The 24,037-nt window shown below is 32.2% G+C and overlaps 1 protein-coding gene across 2 annotated transcripts in view; it reads right to left on the bottom strand.

The window, feature by feature from the left end:
- Nucleotides 1-639: 639 nt before the first annotated feature.
- Nucleotides 640-24,037, bottom strand: part of LOC145289155 (uncharacterized) — a 76,530-nt gene continuing 53,132 nt past the window's right edge. Inside the window, exons 1-2 of one of the 2 annotated variants that reach the window (XR_013869305.1) lie at nucleotides 20,051-22,474; nucleotides 640-787 (exon numbers count right to left, since the gene is read on the bottom strand). Coding sequence is in view for 1 of the 2 variants with exons in the window: in XM_080136390.1 (XP_079992516.1) it covers nucleotides 20,660-22,135 (1,476 nt within the window). In the remaining variant the exon portion in view is untranslated. Of the gene's footprint in view, nucleotides 788-19,999; nucleotides 22,481-24,037 lie in introns of those variants that run through there. The other variant, XM_080136390.1, reaches the window with a different exon arrangement.

Here is a 24,037-nt window from a genome sequence, read left to right as displayed (position 1 = left end):
CAAACATACAGATAGAGACAGTATCGTTTGTATTATTATTATTATTATTATTATTATTATTATTATATTATTATTATTATTGTTATTATTATTATTATTGTTGTTGTTGTTATTATTATTATTATTATTATTGTTGTTGTTATTATTATTATTATTATTATTGTTGTTGTTGTTGTTATTATTATTATTATTATTATTATTATTATTATTGTTATTATTATTATTATTATTATTGTTGTTATTATTATTATTGTTGTTGTTGTTGTTATTATTATTATTATTATTATTGTTGTTATTATTATTATTATTATTGTTGTTGTTGTTATTATTATTATTATTATTATTATTGTTATTATTATTATTATTATTATTATTGTTGTTGTTGTTGTTGTTGTTGTTATTGTTGTTGTTGTTGTTGTTTTTGTATAAAACTCTATCTTAAGTGTTTCAGTAGAGTCCCTCAAAAATTTTCCCATATCATCTTTTTGTAATTGATATTAAATCATTAAATCCGTTATTGTAATTTGATAAGAATTGCTTTAATTTAAGCGCAAATCGATTAACGTCTGTCAACATGCTAACGCAAAAAAGACAATCAAAAGAAAAAATAAACAACAGAAAACGAGGATCAAAATCCAATTTTTGTTAATCTGAGAATATTTTTTTAAATTCTTATAAAAAACGTGGTTTTCAAAAAAAAAGTACAATAAGAATAGTTCGCCATAAAGTTTGATAAATATCATGAATTCGATGAATTTAATCCCAAATTATCCTAATTGTGTTCATGCTGCAAATAAAAATTGATATTTTGTTTTATTTTTTCAAACGTCAATCGAGAAGAAACTAAAACTAATCAAAGAATGGAACTGATTTGTAAAACGAACGCAGATTAAAAAAATCATTTTTTTAAAAAAAGCAAAATACAAACTACAGAGCGGAACGTAAAATTATAGCCCTAGAAAAAACGACATGATTCCATTCCCGTTTGATGAAAACCGTTTTTTTTTTTTTAGGCCATCTACTAGTTGGCCAGTTATGTACAAATCCCAAGAGTGATAGGAGCCTTCTATCATGTTTGAAAGTGACACAATGTTCAACGAGCGAGATCGGAAATGCGCCGCTGTACAACTCATGCCTTCTACCGATTTAAGTTATGACAACAGGACCATTGCCAGCACCCTCAAAATGTATTGCTGGATTGCCACGAATAACAAGGACGTGCCCAGGGTGATAAAAACCAAGTTCCCGTCCACGGTTATGATCTTTGGTGTGGTTTCAAGCGAGGAAATATAATGCCACCTCACATATTTGATGTCGGCTTAAAAGTCAACACCAAAGTATTCCTGGATGTGCTGAAGAGTGTAGTCACGCCTTGGTGCAATCAGATGGCCGCTGACAGACCCTGGGTGTGACAGCAGGACTCGACGCCGGTTCACAAGTTCAAAGAGACTCAAGCTTGGCTTTAGAAGGAGTTCTACGACTTTGTACCCTTCTCTCTTTGCCCCCCCCCCCCAACCTGCACCCGCCGAACTACTTCGTTTGGTTAGACGTCGAGAACATCATCAACATGACCTCCCACAAAACCAAATCCAGCCTGATCCCTGCTATCCGCCGAGTATTCGACGGCGCTTGTGGAAAAGGCATGCTCCCAGTTCCGGATTCGTATCGAGGCGGTAATTGAGGCTGAAGGCGGCTACATTGAATAGATGTCAGCTTTACTATATAATTAAATTTTCTGAATTAATTTTTTTTCAATAAAAGTTTTAAAATAAATATGTAGTGTTGTTTTTCTTAGGACGACAATTTTATCGTTCCACCCCGTATGTTTTTTGAGTAATGGAAGTTTTTAAGAAACCAATAATATCGGATGATGGTTCTTGGCCAGATTAGAATTTGTGCAATTTTATCGTGAATCTCCGGCGAAGTTATTTCCAGCAGCTCATGCTAATGTTTATTAGGTGTAATATTAAAACATATATTTGGATTGCAGGTTTATATACGAATATAATCACATTGATACACCGGTCCACGTAAGATCACCAATTGGTATTTTAGATTTTACCATCTAACCAGTTGTGTTTCGAAAATGTCACTTGTATTTAAAACCTGGACATTAGTGACCTTGTTAGGCGAGTGTCAACTGCAAATTTGCTAATACAACAAACACAACAGACAGTCCTTGGTCGTTGCAAGCTGAGGATCTACAACTACAAGTGGCTGCATGCTTAACGACAGAGACTGACAACCTAGGTGTTCCAAGTTCGAATCCAGTTCGTTCCACAGAAACACTTTCATTTAAGGATGTTTGTTGGCAACCTTCACATAGTCTCTCCTGTAAGTATCCGATGTCTTCGTAGAAAAAATTCTAATAACAATAATCACCTGATTTATTTGAGATAAATAAATGAATGATGCTCAATAAAAGCAACGAACACAGCAGCAGCAACAGCAGCAGCAACAACAAACAAACAAACAGTCCTGGGCCATCCTTTGCAATCGATAACACCCAGACACTACCCGGCGATAACAAATCGATTTAAAATTTCATACGGATTGCAGAGTTAATGTCCAAAAAGCAAAACTTAAAAACAGATTCATTTTTTCGAATACTCTTATGGAAATAACGATGAAGTAGAAAAAGTCTAGCAACCTCCCCTACCGACCGAAGCGACACTCACCGTAAGCAAATTGAACCGCCCTCCGCCAAAGGAGGAAGTTTCATGGGAATATCAAATTCATAGGCGGCTCTCAGTCGCTTGTATATCACCGTCATGAGAGATGACGTTATTTTTTTTTATTTATTTTTCCAGTTATTGCAAGGAAGTGTCCACATCTTCCTATATACAGCGCCTAGTATTCCCAAATGGTCATTCATCTGATACTGACCAGACTCAATGTTGCTAATTTCGATGATCGATTTAGTCTTTTCTCTGGATTGCAGGATTATATAGAATTATAAACACATTAACGCACCGGTTGGATCACTGATCAGTACCATTTGGGAATAACAGGTAGTGTGGAATACCATGTCGTCGTAACTTTGCTAGGCGAGGGCCGGTTATTTATTTCTAGATGTTTGTTGGCAACCTTCACATAGTTATTTTCTTTCTTAGAACTGCACACCTATGGAATTATCCTCCGTTTTCCTGCTTTCCAGCTGCCTACAATATGAGTGTCTTCAAGTCTAACGTAAACAAGTTTTTGATAAGCCGTTCCATATAAGTTAACAAATTTACCGAATCTCCATTAATAAAGATTACTTTATTGTCCAGTTGTCTACTGTACACTCTTTAACTCTTATCCTTGAGTGACCTCTTGGCCTTGATAAGTGGTGATGCCTTTGTAAGGAAAAAAATTGCCAATACAACGAACACAACAGAGTCTTTCATCGTTTGTTATGATTTGCGCCGACCAGACACTTGCCGGCGACGACAAATCGATTTTAAATTTAAAAAAAGATTGCAAGTGTTAGCGTTTAAAAGTATAACTTCAAAACAGATTTATTATTTTAAGTTCGTTTTAAGTTCGTTTAATTGTCGAGTTGGTATCAGAGTTAGTGTATTATTTTGTAATTGTAGGTTGAGGAGTTAGCGTTCAGTTTATTACAACATTATGGGTTTCTGAAAGAACGCTGGAAAATGTATTAAAATATTTAGTAGTTAACGCCACTAATAATATAGATTTAAAATACGTACTCGTTTCGTCTCGTGTCGTGCCTGGCGCACCGATGTCGTTGGCCGAAGATTCCCGATCATTGATTCGTATTTCCAATCTGGACAAGAAACTCTAAAATTACTCAAGCATGAAATTAAAAGACCAAAAACTGATCATTTATATAAGGAAGTCAACGTCGACTGGATTTTGTGTTTTCACGTGGATCATTGGAAGATCGTGGACACAGAAATGGTGAAAGGGAAGGAATTGGAAACATTTTGTTGTGCGTGCAAGAGTTTATCAACAAAGATGAGGAAGGTTTGGAATATTTTCAAACTAGACGAATCACCGTCTATTGAACGGTGATTCATAAACTAGGTTGAGGGGCAAATCTGTGTTTCTAAATTTATATTTTTTTACATTTATTCTTCTATGTCTGTTTCTTCCTATCTATCTATCTATCTATCTATCTATCTATCTATCTATCTAATTTCAAATCATGTTTCAAATAAAATGTATGCACAAAATTTTTTACAGCTGTTTCAAAGCTTTATTTATTTTAAGTTTTATTTACTTTTAAGTTAATGACGCATCATTTTTTTTTCAAAACATTGAATCTCTTTGGAACAGAATCTATCTATCTATCTATCTATCTATCTATCTATCTATCTATCTATCTATCTATCTATCTATCTCGAGATTGGTCAATTAAAGAATATGCCCCATTTACTATCCATCCATACACCCCCGCTGTCTTCATTGGTTCTCACAAAGTTGTCAGTGGTTTTTGCCGGCAAAAAAAAAAAGAAAAAAAAAATAGAACATAAAAATATGCCAAAAAGTGAATGGAAGAAAAATGACAAAACAGCGAATGAGTGTGTATGGAGGTATAAGTTCTTTGCATCAGAAAAGAAATAAAGAAAACAAAACTTGTCAAAAAAGCAAAAGAAAAATAGCTGAGAAGGATTCAAATGTCGATATTATGGTAAAGATTTTCAGTGAAAGAAATAAAAATGTAGAAGATAAACAATTTGCATTCTTTGGATTAGTCGGACTATTATTCTTAAATTGGTTCTTATTTTCACTTTTTTTTTCGGTGGTGTAATATTCGACCTTCTTCAAGTAAAACTTGTCCATCTCGAGAAATTTTATGCCGAACTCTTGAATTTGTACGCTATTTCGAATTGAACTCTATTTGTTCACAAGGATAGTTTGATCACCCCCTATCATCCAAGAGAGGGCAGAATTCTAAAGTAATTCGTAATTGTATTTTAGTATCACCGTAAAACTATCACTTAGAACTGGTTATTATTTATCACTTATATCTATGGGAGGTGGCGGTGGTTCAGTGGTTAACGACACGGACTGATGACCTTGGTGCTACAAGTTCGAATCCAGTTCGTTCCACTAAAATCACTTTCAATTAGGATGTTGGCAACCTTCACGTGTAAGTACCCGATGTTCTTCTGGAAAGAATTCTGACTAGAAAAAACATCGGGGAAACAAATGACAGCAATAGAATCTTAGGATTCATACGAGATGATGATGATGATGATGATGATGATGATGACGACGACCTATATTCGTTGCATCACGGACGATTCTAATATGAAATTGGGGAGCCTTAAACCGATTCATAGATGCATAGTTTTACAACTTACTGCTATATATATATATATATATATATATATATATATATATATATATATATATATGATGAAAATGATGGAAATATATATATAGTAAATTGTCATTCACACTGAGAAGACCGAAGGATCGGTCGAAAAATATGTGTTTTTGAAAGAAACATTCTTGTTTTTTTCAAAAGACTTTTTGTATTCCTACACGTCAACACATAGGAAATAAATACAGAAAAGATATAAACAATTTATATATTTTTCGTATTGATTTTTTATTTATACACACACATACACAAACATGCACACACATACACATATATGTATATATATATGTGTGTGTGTGTGTGTGTGTGTATTTATGTGTGTGTATATATACATTTTTGAAGTGTTCGACAGTAGGTACCTCCAATCTGTTGCGTAGAACATCATCATTATACACATTAAGTAGTGACGTCATCATTTTGTGTGTTTACTATAATTTGGGTCAATTTCTATGGAAGATCACAATGCAGAAATTTATGAATAAATAAAATGTACAATAAAAAATGGATAAAAGCAATATAAGACTTACCTTTTATAAAACAAATAGATTTTTAATAACGAACTACACAAACGATAAAATTATTTTTAACCTGTTCTGTTGATGCATGTATCTAAAGATGATGTTGCTACAGACCTCCGTAGTTTTTTTTTTAATAAAAAAGGGCAAATTTTAATTATCACCTCTGTCATTTTAAATAATCAAATCCAAACGATTTTTTTAGTCGATTTTGCTTTTGCAATTTTTATTATCTCAAGAGTTATATATTCTATTATATGAATATATTTTTTATTATTGAAAACCTGCTATATAAAAAATATGTTTAAACTTCATATCGCGTAATATTTGAATTTAATATCATTTAAAGCTTTTTAAAATTAATTATTTTTTTTAGAATTCTGTTTTCTTTTTGGTGTAATTGAAATAATTATATTACCGAGAAAAAAGAAGAAAAATTGTTTATTTTATATTTTTAATATGATGATATTGATTTTATGTCCAATTTTATTTATAACTTTAAGGTAAGTGAAAAAATAACAGGGTTATATATATATATATAAATAACTATTTTTTAATTATTTGATCTTTTCAGCTTTAAAAAATGTTGAAATTTTTATCGACCTACATTTATTTTGTTTAGTTTTCGTAACATGAAATATGGGAGGTAGAACACCTAAAAATATATATCTTATAATATATTTAACAAAACCTACTTCTATTATGTAAGTTTAATCAATAATGAATAAATATCTAAAATTTCAGGAAAATATGACTATTATTTGATTTTTGCTAGATTTTTAAAAGATGTGTGTGTCAACGGCTTAAAAAACGCCACTACATAGAAACGTTGTTTAAAGCGTCGATAATGTAAACACGATTTTTTCTCGCATTTTCATTATTTTTGTATGCTGTAAATTTAAAAAAAAATATTAGCTGTTTATTTGAAGCTTCTTTTTTTTAAATGGTAAAAAAGTTATGATGATAATATTAAATTAAATTACAATTACATCGTGTATCTGTATGTATACAGGGAGGGGGTTAAACTGTGGCACGCGTTGGAGGTACCTATGGAACAGTGTTTTTTTTTTAACGAACACTTTCTTGTAATTACAACAATTTTGGATATTTTTTTTTTGAATTTGAAAATAAATTAAAACAGTAAAATTGAAATATTCTGAAATGTACGAGAATAGTCATTATTTTTTTTATTTTTTATTTTTTTAAAATACGAACAGTTTCTTTAAGAAATTGAAAATGTGTTATTTTATTTATTTGTTCAAGGGTCGGCGAAACTAACAGTTTATGTTTGACGAAGAGGTTTCCGAATAAATTAAGATCACTAGTGCAAATATGTGGGATTTTTGTGTGTGTGTGTGTTGATGGGGGGGGGGGAGATGAAACAACAGTTTTCATATTAAATTAAAATTTCTAAATAAATCAAAACAAAAGGCAGTTTATTTAAAAAAAAAATTACGTCCTTTTCCAGATAAAATTTCGTGATTGTCTCCATTTGTCCTGAGTCAAAATCTTCAAAAATGAAAATAAACAAATTCACCCACCCCCAAATGCAAAGTGTTCTCCATTTTATTCCCAATCGATCAACCTGAAACGATCTGACTTAATCGATCATTAAGGATGACGAATGCACAGCAAACGCCGCCACCGCCACCATCGGTTGTTTGCACGTTTTTATTACTTCCGTTTTCTAATGGCGGTGGTGGCGGCTAACCGATTGTGACGTGAGGGCGGAGTTGACCGATTCAAAATAATGTCTACTTGAGCTGATGAACAATTTTGACACCCGAAAGCGGCCACACCCGCGCGCTCTTCTAATCCCCCGAACGATCGCCTCCATCCCGTAATAATAATAATCTTCTAAATCCAACCGGAGTTATTATTCCCTTTAATCACCTGCAAAAGCTGAAATGGGATTTTTTTTTACTTGTCTGATAAGCAGTGGCAAGTGTTTTATGAGCAGAGAAAGTTGTTTTTGGGGGCGATGGAGGGGGGGGACAAATGACTGAAACATTAAATTGACTTTATAGGAATGTACGTACAGCGTGTGTCTATGTATGTGCTCAGGTGTGTGTATGTGCGGGTCCATCTGCCTTTGCGTGTATGTGCGTTTCTTTTCTCTTTCCTTGTCTATGTCTGTGCGTAGGTAGGTGTGTCAGAAACTTCGTGAAAATATTGAATAATTCGACCCTCTGTCTTTCCAAGCTTATAACTACTCGAAAAATGTAATTCAAACCGTAACTTTTTTTTTCAATTAAATGAGCAAGGACCAAGGTTTCATTTAAAAAAAAAACAAACAAACAAAACAATAAAAAAAACAAAACAAAAAAAAAAAAAAAAACAACAACGTGATTAAAAAAAATGTTTTAAACTTCGGACTTTACAGGTAATTTTCTAAAAAAACACTATTTTGTTTTAAATTTGAATATATTATATATTGATCTTTTATCTTCAATTTGTGATATATATAAAACTTTGGTGAATAAATTAATTATTTACTTTTTAATAGACATTTCAAAATTTAAAAAAAAAAACCTTTGTCTAAAATATTATATTCGGTTTATTGGAAAGAACATAAAATTTCACATTGACCCTGAAAATATCGTAAAAATAGAATCAATAAAAAAATTTTGATAGATTTTTAAAGTTTAAAAATTGAAAAATACTGAACTCGTAAAATTCAATTTCATTAGTTAAAAAAAATATTTCTATTACTTTTTATACAACTTTAATAGTTTATTTTGGAAGTATAATCCATAACGAAAATAAACAACTCACTTTTAAAAGAGAAATTACGAGTTTTTTAAATATTTTATTCGCAGTTTCGTGTAAGGGTGTCAAAAATTCCTAAAAAGGTTCTGATGCACCTAGTGCATAGGTATGTATGTATGTATGTATGTATGTATGTATGTATGTATGTATGTATGTCTATATTCGTCCTCTCTCCTTTTCTGTATCTTCATACCTCTCTCTCCCCGTTTCTCTGACTCTGATTCGTCCCCCCCTCTCTCCGTCTCTCCATATATGCCCCTATGTTTCTGTATTTACTTCCTCTGTAAGAGATTAGACACAAAATCAAGTGTGATTTTGATGAAAGTGTTTCTGTGGAACTAACTGGATTCGAACTTGGCACACCCAGGTTTTTACTTTATGCCGTTAACCACTTTATAAATAATTATATTATTTTAATTCAATTTTCGTATTTATACATTAACTAGCGGGATCTGTGGAAATTCCACAGCGGACACTTTCATTAGTAATATATTGATGTTGGCATTCTGTGAATGTTCAGCATAAATGAAGACGCCTCGATATTATTGTAGCTCTTTTGTTAAAACTGCAAAAGTATTTATCTAAGCTAGCAGGATCTCCTGCCGTAGCCCGGTCATAAAATAAGCTTAAATATGATATTTTAATTTATGCAGATTTCGTATATATTATTATAGAGTCAATTTTCTGTCGAATCTTATAGATTATGAAGTCGCGATTAAAAAATAATATCGATATGACTTGAGTGCATCAGCTTGAATCGAAACGGAAGCCAAAACTTACGAAAAAAAATATATCTATATAATAACACTCGAGTTCCTTCAGCAATGATCGAAACCGAAACCAAAATTTATGAAGAATTCTTGATAAGATTATTTATTACAAGAAATGGAAGATCATCTATAATATAAATCTTACCTGTCTGTTTAAATGTATGTATGTATGTATGTATGCCTAAAACTTTCGACAAAGAAATTTTCACGGGATCGGTATCATTTTGAAGCCTGACCTTTCGGACGACAAATATCGAAAAATTGGCCCAAAACATTAAATCCTTCACTTTTAACTTGGCATTTTATACAGGGAGGGGTTGCTTTTTTCGTCGATATTTTCGAAAGTCATCTCCTCTTTTCGATTGTCTAGCCTTAATTTAAACCTACGTCACTTCCGGTTTAGCGATGGACGCAACAGCAAATACGTCACGTTTTTTTCCGGTTCTTTTCCTCCTTCGCGGTACGAGTTCGAGCCTGCCTGCCTACTACCACTTTTTTTTTTGCTCAACACACACACACACCTCCAGATACCTGGGCAACGCCGGCACTCAGGCTAGTAATAATCAAACGACAGTCACTCGGAAGAAAAAAGATGAAAGCGTGACACACAAAATAACATACACGCTATTGTAAAAAAAAGAAACGTACTTGGGTGCCATCAGCTAGAATCGACACCAAAACGTTTAGCACTCCAGCTACGTTCCCTACGATTTGAGCAATCGACATATAAATAAGAAAGATTTAAAATCAAATTACTTCAAGCTATGAATATGAATGCGCAAAAGTAATAGAAATGTATCGGCAAGTTGAAATGGACATTTTAACTTACCAACATATTTCTGTGCGCGTTATTCATCCATCCGTCCAAGGATTATAAACCACTCTTGGTGTACAATTACTATTTCTTGTTAATTTCAGTGTTATGTGACAAGTAGTTTAAGAGTTTATCGGTTAAATATTTTCATACATGCGCACACATACATACATCTACTGTTGTATTTATATAAATAACGTATATAGCCTACTTTTTTAAAATTAAAATCTGTTTTCGTTTTGTCCCTACTAGGGTAATTCATTTCATCTTCCTGTTTATCTGATGCATTAATGAATTCTTTCAGTTTTTAAAAAATCTTTTTCGGTGTTGCATTCAAAAGCTATGAAAAACAATACTTGAAATCAGTCGATGAGTTCTTTGAGACGAGATCGATTCATATCAGTTGTCGCAAAGTAGGGATCAGAGCGTTGGTGGTGAAACGATAGAAGCTTAGTTTTGGATGCGTTAAAATAAACCAGCCACTTTTTGTCCCATTGCATCACGTGCTCAAGGTTGGAGACTGTTGGCGGTTGCTGGCCTTTGAAGTGTTACCATAAATAGTAGTATCGTCTGTTTATATGTCGAGGAATGAACTTAGAATGTGGTTTGGGAAATCACTAACGAAGATAAGGAAGGGAGTTGGGCCCAGGATATATCACTGAAGCGCGCCAACCTTGGTACTTTGAGCTTCGGACTTTTGCACATCGATGACTACTTGTATAAACCTATCAGAGAGAAAGAATTCGATGGTTGCGAAGACATTTCCAGATATTTTATAACTGGAAATTTTGTAAATGCCTTTGATATGTCAAGAGATATTGCTCTAAAGAGGAAACTCTCGTCATTAGATTCACTGATCTTATGTGAAATTACAGTCAGTACATTAGCTGTAGATTTCGCAGGATTGAGTTGTTTTTGCTGAAGTGATTGACAATTAACTATTTAACACGGAATCAATTTACTAACGACGCAGAAAACTAATTGGTCTATACTGATCTCCAGTATTTTTATGCATTGGTCAGACTAATGGCCATGAGCTTTACTGCATCTGCTTGGAGAAATATTCCCGTCTTAGTTTATATTGTGAAAATTTATTAATAGCAAAGGCATCAGTAAATACGTGTATACATGCGAAGGGTCATACACACACACACACACACACACACACACACACACACACACACACACACACACACACACACACACACACACACACACACACAGACAGACACACACACACACAGACAGACACACACACACAGACAGACACACACACACACACACACACACACACACACACACACACACACACACACACACACACGCACGCACGCACGCACACGAAAAAGTGAATAATCAAGCAAATACAAAAATCAAATAAAACTCGTGCCCATATAATATTTGGTCTTAATTTATGAAAAGGAATTTTTAAAGTAAGATTGGAATAAGCTTTTAGATGATAGGACATATCAATCCTTTTTTTTTACATGGGGGTCATCACCTATCAAGGCCCAATGGCCACTCAGGGATAAGGGGTATTGCGTGTACAGTAATCAATAAGATAGTATTGTAGTAATCATTAGTATTGGGGGTTTTGATAGAGTGTCTTACTTAAGGGGGCGGTTTGTGAGGAGTTTGTTTATGTTGGACTTGAAGACGTCCAAGTTGTAGTCAGGGAAACAGGCAAGCGGCAGAGAGTTCCACTGGCGTGCAGTTCTAAGAAAGAAGCTTTGCTCATGGAATCTACGTTTGGATTTAGGCACAGATAAAGAGTGGGGAAAATTATTGACAGTAGTTTCGGCCAGACGGGTGTTTCTCGTGAAAGATTGGCGAGGGGGGGGACTAGGGATTGGAGCTCAGACGAGCGCCTGCCATGGAAATAACGATAAAACAAAGACATTCACTTCCTCCAAAGAAAGTTTCCCGCTGGTGCACCTTGAATATATAACCCCGTTATATTACGTAATATCGTTATGCTTATTTTTATTGAACACTAGAAGTCTTTTGGAAAAGGTCGCAGAAGAATGGCTCTGTCTATCCGGAATATTTTTAAGAACATAGTGTAAAGGTAATTCCGACAGACATGATTGCTTGAAACCAAATCAATTCTTCAAATAGTTGCCATTTCTAATATTTTTACATAAAAAATGAATAAATGTTAACAAGAATACAATGTATTTTTTGGTAAAAGTACATACTGCCCGAGACAACTTTTTTCTTTCTAAATAAGTGTCCCGCGAGGTCATTACATTCGTGGGTAGTCATTCGTGATTGACAGGACATTATCAGTTGGAGCCACGCCCACTGGTCAATATCGCTGTTATAAAATAACACAAGAAGTTTTTCGGAAAATATTAATACCGTATATTTTTAAGACCACAGTTAAAAAATGATTCCGACAAGCATGCTTGCTTGAAACGAGATATATTCTTAAAATAGTCAAGTCACACCTAACATTTTTACTTTTATAATAATGAGAACAAAAATAAGTCAGAAATGTGAACGACATTAAAATGAGAGTCTGGTGAAAGTGCGTGTCACTCGAGACAACCCACTTCTTTCTAGGAAAGTGTCCTGCAGTCGACAATGTAGACTGAATCTATGACCCGGTTGTATTACGTTCAAGCCAGTCAATGTTAAAAATAAACATTCGTTTGAGTATTTTTAAATTAGGAAAAAAATCCGAAACATTTATAAAAAAAATAACTAAAAAAAATCATATTGTTGGACAATTTACACATTTTCCTTAATAAATATATAACTTGTTTTACTGGATTTTTATTCCAAAATATTTGCACTGATTTATTATTCATGTAATTTTTATTAAAAAGTAGTTTCACTATTTATTATTTATGTAATTTTTATTACAAAAATATTTTCACTATTTATTATGTATGTAATTTTTATTGCAAATATATGTTCACTAATTATTATATGTGATTTTTATTATAAAAATAATTTCACTATTTATTATTAATGTAATTTTTATTACAAAAATATTTACACTTTTTATTATATATATTTATTACAAAAATATTTATATAATTTTTATCACAAAAATATTGTCATTATTGATTATTTATGTAATTTGATTACAAAAATATTTTGAAAATTATTATTTAATTTTTATTACAAAAATATTTCTATTATTTATTATTTATGTTATTTTTATTACAAACGTGGTTGCACAGATTATTATTTATCTATGTCTTTTACAAAAATATTTTCACTAATCATTATTTATGTAATTTAAATTACAATAATATTTTCACAATTATTATTTATGTTATTTTTATTATAAACGTGGTTGCACAAATTATTAATGTAATTTTATTACAAAAATATTTTCACTATTTATTGTTTATGTAATTCTTATTACAAGCATAATTTTTTTATGTAATTTTTATTACAAGCATGTTTTCACTATTCATTATTTATGTAATTTTTATTATAAACATATTTTCACTAATTTTATTATGTAATTTTTATTGCTAACATATTTTCGCAATGTAAATTCTTATTACAAACATATTTTCACTATTTATTATTTACGTATTTTTTTTTACAAAAGTATTTGATCTATTTATTATACATGTAAATAAAAATATTTTATTAAAAATCATTTCAGATAGTCTGATATGATTTTCGTATGTTTAAAATATAAAATGAAGAGACGCCCTATATTCAACGTACACCGATGAGTGCGGAACACCTTTTTAGGAGGAAGTGGCTGGTCCTTTTAGCCATTTTTTTTTAAAGATATAAATTATACAAAATATAAGAAACAGGAGTTGTCAATGAGAGAAGAGAGGGAAAAACAAAGAAAAAAGAAATAAATCAGAACAAAACCTTTATTTCTGCCTGGTTTACACCCGTTTCTTTGCCTCCTCGCTTTCCCATCTCCTTTTATATATTTAAAAAAATGCAATAAATATTTCCAATAGGGAAAGGACTATTAACATATTCGATTTAATGGCTCGCGATTTTTTGTGGTTGTTGGGTTGTTGACCTTTCCCACTAATTCTTTCAACACCAGCTCGGATTGAATCAAAATTATTTCCCCAACTTCTCCACCTCTTCTTTTTATATATATATATATATATATATATATATATATATATATATATATATATATATATATATATATATATGTGTGTGTGTGTGTGTGTGTGTGTGTGTGTGTGTGTGTGTGTCAATTTACAATTTTGTTGTTTTATTTTCTCATAAAAGTATATGTTAAAAATCTGTTTCGTAAGCAATCTTCAGACAGTAAAACTCTGCCATCACTGTATTTTTTAATGTAGTAAACTCTTTAGACAATTCCATACAGAAGAAAAAACATATTCAAACACAATCTTTACATGCCATAAACAGTAAAATTCATAGTTAGAAGTATATTTGAGATTGTAATATTTATATCCTATTATTCTCAATCCTGCTATAACTGGAAAAACCATAAAAGTATATATATATATATATATATATATATATATATATATATATATATATATATATATATATATATAAATTATTGGTTACATATATATACACAGACGGCAAAAAGAAAGCCCGCGCTTGTATTTTTTTCAAAAACTGCAAATTTAAGCTAAATTTAATGTAACTTTTAAACAAACTATACTTCATTTGATTGACCTTTTATTCTTCATAATTTTACACGTTAACATTTGACTTTTAATTGAAATATTCTAGTGTTCACGTCAATTTAAAAAAAATAACTTCAAATTGAGGAGGCAAAAAGAAAGTCCACGCAATGGAAAATTGTTATTTAAATGTAACTTAAAATGTAAATGGACATTAATGCAATACAAATACAGCAGAAACAATGAACTAGTAAATATTTAGTAGCATAGCCCTTCTGCAATTTAACAGCCTGCAATATTTTGGGAATCCATTGAATTAGATTGCAGCAATACTCCGGGGAAAAGGCATCCCACTTTTCTTAAATTTTTGTCAAAAGTTCTTCCAAATTAGAAATTTTATCATTGCATAGTTATTGCTTGATGTTATGCCATACGTTTTCGATAGAATTGAGATCTGGAGATTGTGCAGGCCAATCCAAACACGGAATATCATGCTCTTCCAGGAACCTCTTGATATTGCCAACTGTGTGAATGGGAGCATTATCCTGCATGAAGATGGGATTATCATCCAAATTCTGATCAAAGTAGGGTAGAAAATGCACAGTCAACATATTAATGTATTTGATCGAATTAATTCGACCTTGCAAGCGAACTATGGGCTGTGGACCATTGGTACTAATAATGCCCCACACCAAAACTGAACCTCCACCACCTTACAGCGTTGAAACTGAGCACCTAGGATTAAATTCTTCGTCTTTCCTCCGACGGACGTACTGCCTACCATCATTGCCTAGCCTATTGAACTTGCTTTCGTCGTTAAAAAGCACTTTTGACGAATATGAAGAGTCATGATCTTCATTGCATCTGACGAAGTCCAGACGGCGCTTTCTGTTCTTTACAGAAATCATTGGCTTGCGTCTTGCAACACGTACCATTGCAAATTAAATTCCTTTGATCTGTTCTTGACAGTAGAATGAAAGCACTTTTTAACAAGATTGCACTGTTGTATTTTGGGAGCCATTTCAAATCTGTTTCTTAGGCTGCGGATCTTGATAGCATTGTCTTCCCTGTTAGAAGTAACACTAGTAAGACCAGAATCAGGGACATCACGAACACTGCCGGTGTTTTGGTGATTTTGCACAGTCTTTCGTACCATTTTCTAATCATATTTCAATCTGCGGCCGATTTCTCGATTGGATAAACCAGAAAGGCGGACATTAATGAGCTCCTGACGATCACTAAGAGAAAGTCGTGGCATATAGACTAAATGTTACGTTGTATAACCTGGAACAACAACAATTACGATTAGAGATGCTTTGTTGCCTGTTTGTGGATATTTTAAACTGATTTAAGGGCAATAATTTAAGCTGGTTTTTAAGCGAATTTGTTGCTGCGGACTTTCTTTTTGCCTCCTCAATTTGAAGTTAATTTTTAAATTGACGTGAACACTAGAATATTTCAATTAAAAGTCAAATATGAACAGGTAAAATTATAGAGAAACAAAAGGCGAACTAAATGAGGTATAGATTGCTTAAACAGTTACATTAAATTTAGCTTAAATTTGCAGTTTTTGAAAAAAAATACAAATGCGGACTTTCTTTTTGCCAGCACAGTATGCATACATATTTCAGTGGAATCTCAATTCAGTGAGACCCATCTCATCAGACGAAAAAAAAAAACGAATTTTCATATCTCTATATAAGAATAATTTATGCATAAAAATTTAAATAACTGACATAATTCTATGATTTGATATGAATATTAATGCGAACATTAACAATATATAATTTATTTCTTGTCATTTGTGTGCGTGTGTGTAATTAATCGTGTATTGTGTAAATGGACGCACATTCACAAAACGAGTCATCATTAGTAATTTGTTTGTGAAGAATTTATAATTTAATCAATTTCAATCAAAATAGTATTAACAGAATATGACAATAAATATTATTTTTTTAGCCTTTTCTGAAAAAAAAAAATTGTTTCCTTTTCAAGACGGCCGTCAAAAAGAATTGTAAAAAAGCGCGAAATCTTTGGGCAGAAGCTTTTTAATAAAGAGTGGTGATCACCAGTGACAAGTTTAAAGTTAAAAAAAATATTTTAAAGGAAGACAAAAAAAAAAAAGTAAATGAAAATAACGACAAATAAAGAAAAAAAAAAACAGGGAAAATAAACAAAAATGTCAAGGAAGATAACATGAAAAAAAAAAAATGCTGTTTTTTTCATTAGAGAACACAATCGATAATGGATCATTTTGACGGATTTTTTCTTTTTTCATTGTTTTTTTCTTGTTTTTTGTTATTTTCAATTCTTTGTTCATTTTTTCTATGAGAATATGAAAATAATTTCACTCGTTGGCAGTCGACTGTCCAAATGTGAAAAAAAAAAAATTCTTGAAACAAATTAGGTTTTTATATTTTTAAAAAATGTTTTTATTTTCATTGTTTGTAACCATAAAAAACAAATGCATCTTATTTATTTATTCATTTTTTTTTTGATTTTTAATTTTTGTTTTGGTCGGAACCAAAAACATCCCAGGAAAGAAAATCCGAGTGCAGTCGAAGAGGAATCCTTTATCATTTATGTGAACTTTTAGCATTGATTCGTTCACAGTTTCCCTGTCAATAACCTTTGATTGAAACAAAACATAAAGTACTTTTCATTGCGATTAAATAATTGTAAAATTGAAAATTCTATTATCAAATTAAATAAGTAATTTTAATAACTAAAAAAACAACAAAAAAAAAACAAATGAAAAATAATTTATCTGGAAAAATAATCTCGAAATTTTTCTGTTTTCTAATTAAAAAACGTAACAAACAAACAAAATAGATTTTATTTCAGCCGATGTAATAGAAAACTAAAAAGTTATGAATATCCCAGAAATTTATCAAACATAATGATTTCCATTTCATTAAAAACAACACTTTATTATTTCTGCCTCAAAGTTTAAATGTCTAAATGTTTTAATAAATGTAAGGAAAAATGTGTGAGTTCAAATGCTGTCTTTTATTAAAAACTTTGAGAAAATAATTAAGTAACAAAATCCCATTTGACTTACAAACATTTATGACCTCGACTAGTTTTGGTTTATTTCACTCTTTGTCAAATTCGTTTATATATGCCTACAGATACAACAATAATTATGACTGTGCGAGCTTTTAACTTTCATCGTCAGTTTATAAATGCTTTCTCGTGGATAAGCCTGTACAATTTGACGACCTCAATGATTCATTTATTTAAAAAAATATGGCAACCAATTGAAACGAAAAATAACAGAGTTAAATGTATCAAATATTTACACAATTCAAAATATTGCTAAATATCTTATGTGCGTTTAAACAAAATTATAGAAAATATACAGTATTCATTTAGATGTAGTGCTTATTATTATCATTATCATTATTATTATTATTATTATTGTTGTTGTTGTTGTTGTGTAAGGTTTCGATTTCACGCGTAATCATTCGTGTATAGAGGATCTCTCGTTAAAGAACATGTACAACATGTAAAAAATATGGACGCCATTTAATACGAAACTAAATGCTTTATAGTTTTACCATTGGTTTCAGCAATAGCAATTATTTATTTGTATTACTATTGATTCTTACATAAATATGTATGTATTTTATAAAATAGACATGATAATGATTGTCGATCTGATATGAACAATTATTTGATTGGTCCATCGGATAAGTAATAATCATGCAGTATTTTCAAGTGACAAAGCGATTATAATAACAATATATCATGGAACAGTTCTTTTTTCTAAGATTTCAACATGTCTAGATACGCTGGCGTACCAAATTAGTACTTGAAGAATATATATACAGGATGTTCCAAAAGTCTTGGGCACATTAAGCAGATATGAGGACTTGAAATGTGCCCAAGACTTTTGGAACACCCTGTATATATATATATATATATATATATATATATATATATATATATATATATATATATATATATATATATATATATATATATATAGATATAGATATATATATAGATATATATATAGAGAGAGAAATGGTAATAAAAATATAAATATTTACAGTTTAATTCTATCCTGAAAAAAATGCTCAATATTCCAGATGGATATTTTTTAAAAACACTTTTTATACTTATTTTTTCTAGCATTGCTCTCTTTAAAAAATTTGCATTTTTTTGCGCTAATTATTAAGGTCACCCCCCCCACACACACACGTATAGTCTTGAAAGTTTCTTTAAAACCTTTAGAACTATGAAAATAATTATCCTATATTGGAACAGTATTTAGTCAGTAAGTCAATTAATCTCATGTATCGCTGAATAGTTTTACTTACCTGACCAAAAAATAGTACTAATTTTCTTAAAGGGAGCATGAGTTTTTTTTAGAAGTCTCCCGAAAATGGGAACGAAGCGTTGATATTTTTCTAATTTCTATTTTTCTGTTGCTACAGAATTTTCTTTCCTCTTTCCTATACATTCAAGTAGTGAGGGGAAGCGAGAAATAAAAATGCTAATTAGACAACCACCTCAGACTTACCCGCCGCCTGATATGAATTCGAAAGGAAATCTACCACTCTATAATGAAAAGTCAACGGAGGATTTTTTTGTTTCTTTTAGATCAACAGAAATAATAATAACAATAACAACAACAATAATAATAATAATAATAATAATAATAATAATAATAATAATAATAATAAATAAATAAATTAATTAATCAATAAAAATGAAATTCACGACGTAATTCTATGATTTTACATGACTATTTTGGAAATATATGGAAGTAAATAATAGCAGCGCGCGCGCACACACACACACACACACACACACACACACACACATATATATATATATATATATATATATATATATATATATACAATTTACTTATTCATACAATATTATTGGTTGCATATGTGCATACATGTTTCTGCTGTGATTTCTTTCGAAATCCAGCGGCATCAGCCCATTAGTCTAAACTTGTTTCAAATTCGAATGCTGATGGCTCTCGGTTTCGAAAGAAATAAGAGCTAAAACATGTATGCACTTATGTAGTCAATAGTTTTTTTTTTAAAAATAAATAATGATAATGATGCAGCTCTATGTGCTATTGGGCACTATTTATGAATACCGGTGTTTTATGCGGTGTGTATATATATTGCAGTTGACTTCAAAATACTCAAAAATGCAACTGGAAAATATTTTTTGCGCATAACAAATTTAATCTTAAATAAGAAGGAATAATTTTTTACCACGTTTCCAACGGTTTAAATTCTTTGGCTTCCTTTACGATAGTTGAGCTGCACTTTCCAAAAAAACCTATCCAAAGTTTAACTTGCTCGAGTTACGATTCACACTCCATTATTCACAAGGGCCTCTTTTATTTTAAAATAACACACAAAACCGTGATTTTTGAAAACTTTTTTCCCTTAAAATCTTTCATAAAATTTGATTTCAGAAAGGTTTTTCTGTTTCTTTAAAAGATGATAACGTTTCCTTACATAAAATCATGGATATTCGTTGTTCGAAATTTGGTAAGAATGTTGTACAAATATCACTGGAATTTCATGTGTTGCAATAGTCAAAGTTCGCACATCCATTCCAATCACAATCCACGAACGTATGTATTTGCATTTATGGATACCCCTAAGGGGAAAAAAATTTTTTTTGCTGTTTTATTTTTTATCTACTCTTTAAATTTTGTTGTTGTAGCATTTCTCCCCAAGGAAATTATATTTTTGTTCCTGCAAATTTTTGATCATTTTATTTTTTGCCATAATTCCATTGGGTTTCATAATCTTCGTTTTCGTTCAATTTTCCTTCTTCTATGTGGGTTATTCTTTCCAATTTTTTCTTTTCAGTTACAATATTTCAGTGCAGTTGACGTAAAGCGAATGGTCATATATTGGCACGAAATGCCCGGTCGCCGGGCAATTGTGGAATCCGGTATGCCACACTTTATTAACCATCTTTAGCGAGTGCCGGTACCGATCATAGTAGGACCATTGGGGTACATGCGACTTGCGAGAGGCCAGAAATGCCGACCACTTGCTTCGGACTGGGCTCTGGAAGTAGAGTGGAATCAAGCGATGCGGTTGGCGAACCTCCACCTTCGGCGCGCCAAAACGCGATGCCTCGCAAAACGCGTAGTTATAGAGGACGGTGCCCATCGTCATGAAACGGTCCAAGTAAAATTTGAAAGTGAAGTGAATGCTGTATATCGTCGAATTGGTCATCTCCATGCATGTGTCTGACCAGTTGAAGCGCATTTGATAAGGTTCCACGATATAACATTCGGAACGGAAGCCACGCTTGAAGGACACGATGGCCGGTCGGTCATTGGTTGCCTCAGTGAACGAATAATCAAAGGTTACCAACTTATTGTTCATAATGTCGTATATGCTGGTCATCCGGACCCAATCCTTGTGAGGAGGATGAGTCATTTTGGCGTGCTCGTGGAAAGGAGGTGGACTAAAATAAACACTGACGTTCGTGAAATAACGGTTGACATCCCAACCGCCCTCTATGATGTCTTTTGGAACGGTCATCTGAAGTTCTCGTTGGTTGTAATGGTATTTCGTGTACTTGAAAACATGTGACGCTTCTGCTAGAGCGACGGCGAAGCCGACTATCATGAGACTCGAGATGAAACGACTCCGCCAGGCGCACCTTTCATTGATGTCCGTCTGCGTGTATTTCAAGAACCTCTTTCCGCAGCAGGCACAATGGCGCGACAAACCAACGAGCATCTTGTAAGCGACCACAATAATTCCGGTGATGGCTCTTGTATATTGCGCCTTTGTGATTGGCCGTTCCCGGCAATAGACGAGGTTCACGTTAATTCCCAACTGCGGAATGTCTTCAAGCCAAAGCGTTATGACCAATGCGATATCCGGGTTAATGAAATACCATTTGCAGGAGAAAGAAAGAAGGTTTAGTGTCTCCAAGATAGACAGGATCGTTCCCATGATGGAAAAAACGTAAAGAGCATAAATGACGCTAGGACTGAACGTGCCAAACACAAGCCCGGCTTTGTAGTCCCTGACTTCTTGGTATATCCACCAATTTGCCCCAATGTCTATACAATCGACAACAAGTGCAATAAAAAAGAAAATAAATTTCCGTGTTGAGCAATAATCACTTTTAAACATTGAACGAGGTCTCCGAATCGGCGAATGGCTTGGGGAATAACCCATAGGCACAGGGAACGTCCCTCCGATCACATTAACCGCAGGAGGGTGGGGCATTCCAGTTGGTAGACCAATATGCGAACCCGTGTTCGCTCGCATGTGGACCGGAGTTACGGCCGACCTCATTGGGTTGACTGGGCCCCTCATATTCTTATTTTATGAAATAAGGTCAAGCTTTAAAAATAAATCCAAATTCCCGTTTAAATACTTGGGCGACAGGTTTTTGTATGAAATATCCTTGCTTGTTTAACTGTCCTTATGGAAAAAATGGGTTCTTTTAATGTCCAGCAAAATAAATCGATCAACGGTTTGATTTATTGATTGATTTCTGCAACTCCCTGGAAGAGGCCAACGGGGCAAACCGATTTCAGTTTGCCTGCTTCATCCTTTCAGCATCACTTGCAGTATACAGCATCTCCTGCGAGAGCATCGTTGCTCAAACACCTTCGATCACAGGAACGCGGTCACAGCCGAACCGGTGGCGACGCCTATCTGTCAAAAGAGAAAACAAAAATTTCAATAAGGTTTAGAAATAATCCACTTTTAGTCTGTGTTAAATAAAACATAAGCCGCTTAATATAGATTATTTCAGCTCGAGTCTTCGCCGCTTATATCATTGACACAGCAGCAACAACAAAAAAGCTAATATAGTGACGAGTTGACTTAGTAAACCTACGCCCCCCGTTTCGCTCTTACTTACGTCCTTATTATTGATTTTAATGGAATTGTTCGATTTTTACTGCTAGTAAAGTGGAATTGTGTATTATTTTTATATAAAAAGGATGGCTAATTTTAATTTTATTAAGTTTCATTATCACTAAAACAAACATTATATTACTAACATGCGTGACAGACCAACGAAAATATTATTTTATACATTTGTGACAGACTAATAAAAATACTATTTCAAACTTAAGCCAGACAAACCAACAAAGTGCTGTTTTAAACTTCAAGATGACAGAACAACGAAAATTCTATTCCAAATATGCTTGATAGACTAATGGAAATACTATTTTAAACTTAAGCGTGACAAACCAACAAAAATTATATTTCAGATTTAAGCGTGACAGACCAACTAAAATACTATTTGAAATTACGAAATTCGCATTTAAAAATAACTTCTAAAATCGTGATTCAATCCAACCTAAATTTGCAACATACGGGACAGACATTTTCTAAAAATGGGCACTAATTTTATTACAGCTTGACCGTGTAGTTTTTTTTAAATATTAGTATTTAATGAACACCAATCATAAGTGTTACAGACTTGTCGACCGACCAGCAAATCAAAGAAAAATTTCCTATAGATACAAGGGCGTCTAACACTTTTTATATTGCTATGTTAAATCTTTAAAAAATCTTTTCCTTACTTAATTATTTGTCTACAAAATGTTATCAGTGAAAACCACGTTGAAGTCACGTTCATTGCGAGACTTCACGCAAAATATCTACCGACATAAGATTTTCATATTTAGAATATTTCCATATTCAGAAGATTTCCATATTTGCATCAGCTTTGCTCGGGACGCTCGAAATAGGTCGATTTCATACCAAAACAGGTCATACTAATTGTTACATTTGACCTACAACAGACAAAAAGGTCAAGTATTTGTGCAAAGAAAATGTTATATAACAGTTGAAATAATGACTGACTAGCCGACATACATCTCTTCGTAGAGTTTCTCATGTTCTCTCTCATGCCTCAATCAACACAACAATATATATTTTTTACTTTCAATTGCAATATAATAATTTAAAACTATAAATCTATTATTTCTATATTAAAATGTCCACTAGAATTGAAAATACAAGAAATCATTTTGGAAACCCAATTCTATGCTAAAACATTTTTTAATTTTTTTAACAATATAAATTAAATATTTTGACCCAATCTGACCTTCCTCGGTGAGTTATAGATATTATTACTTTTCTTCGTTGTGGAGTTGTAAACAAAATCGTTTAGCATTGAATTTCATTACTTATACATTTATGTATTTTCAATTCTACTGTACTTTGCCATGTAGAAATATTGTATCTGTTACATATACA

Source organism: Euprymna scolopes, chromosome 1, assembly GCF_053919585.1.
Source record: "Euprymna scolopes isolate OS-2025 chromosome 1, ASM5391958v1, whole genome shotgun sequence".
Lineage (NCBI taxonomy): Eukaryota > Metazoa > Mollusca > Cephalopoda > Sepiida > Sepiolidae > Euprymna > Euprymna scolopes.
The sequence above is the reverse complement of the archived record's forward strand: the minus strand, read 5'-3'. Positions and strand labels throughout refer to the sequence as shown.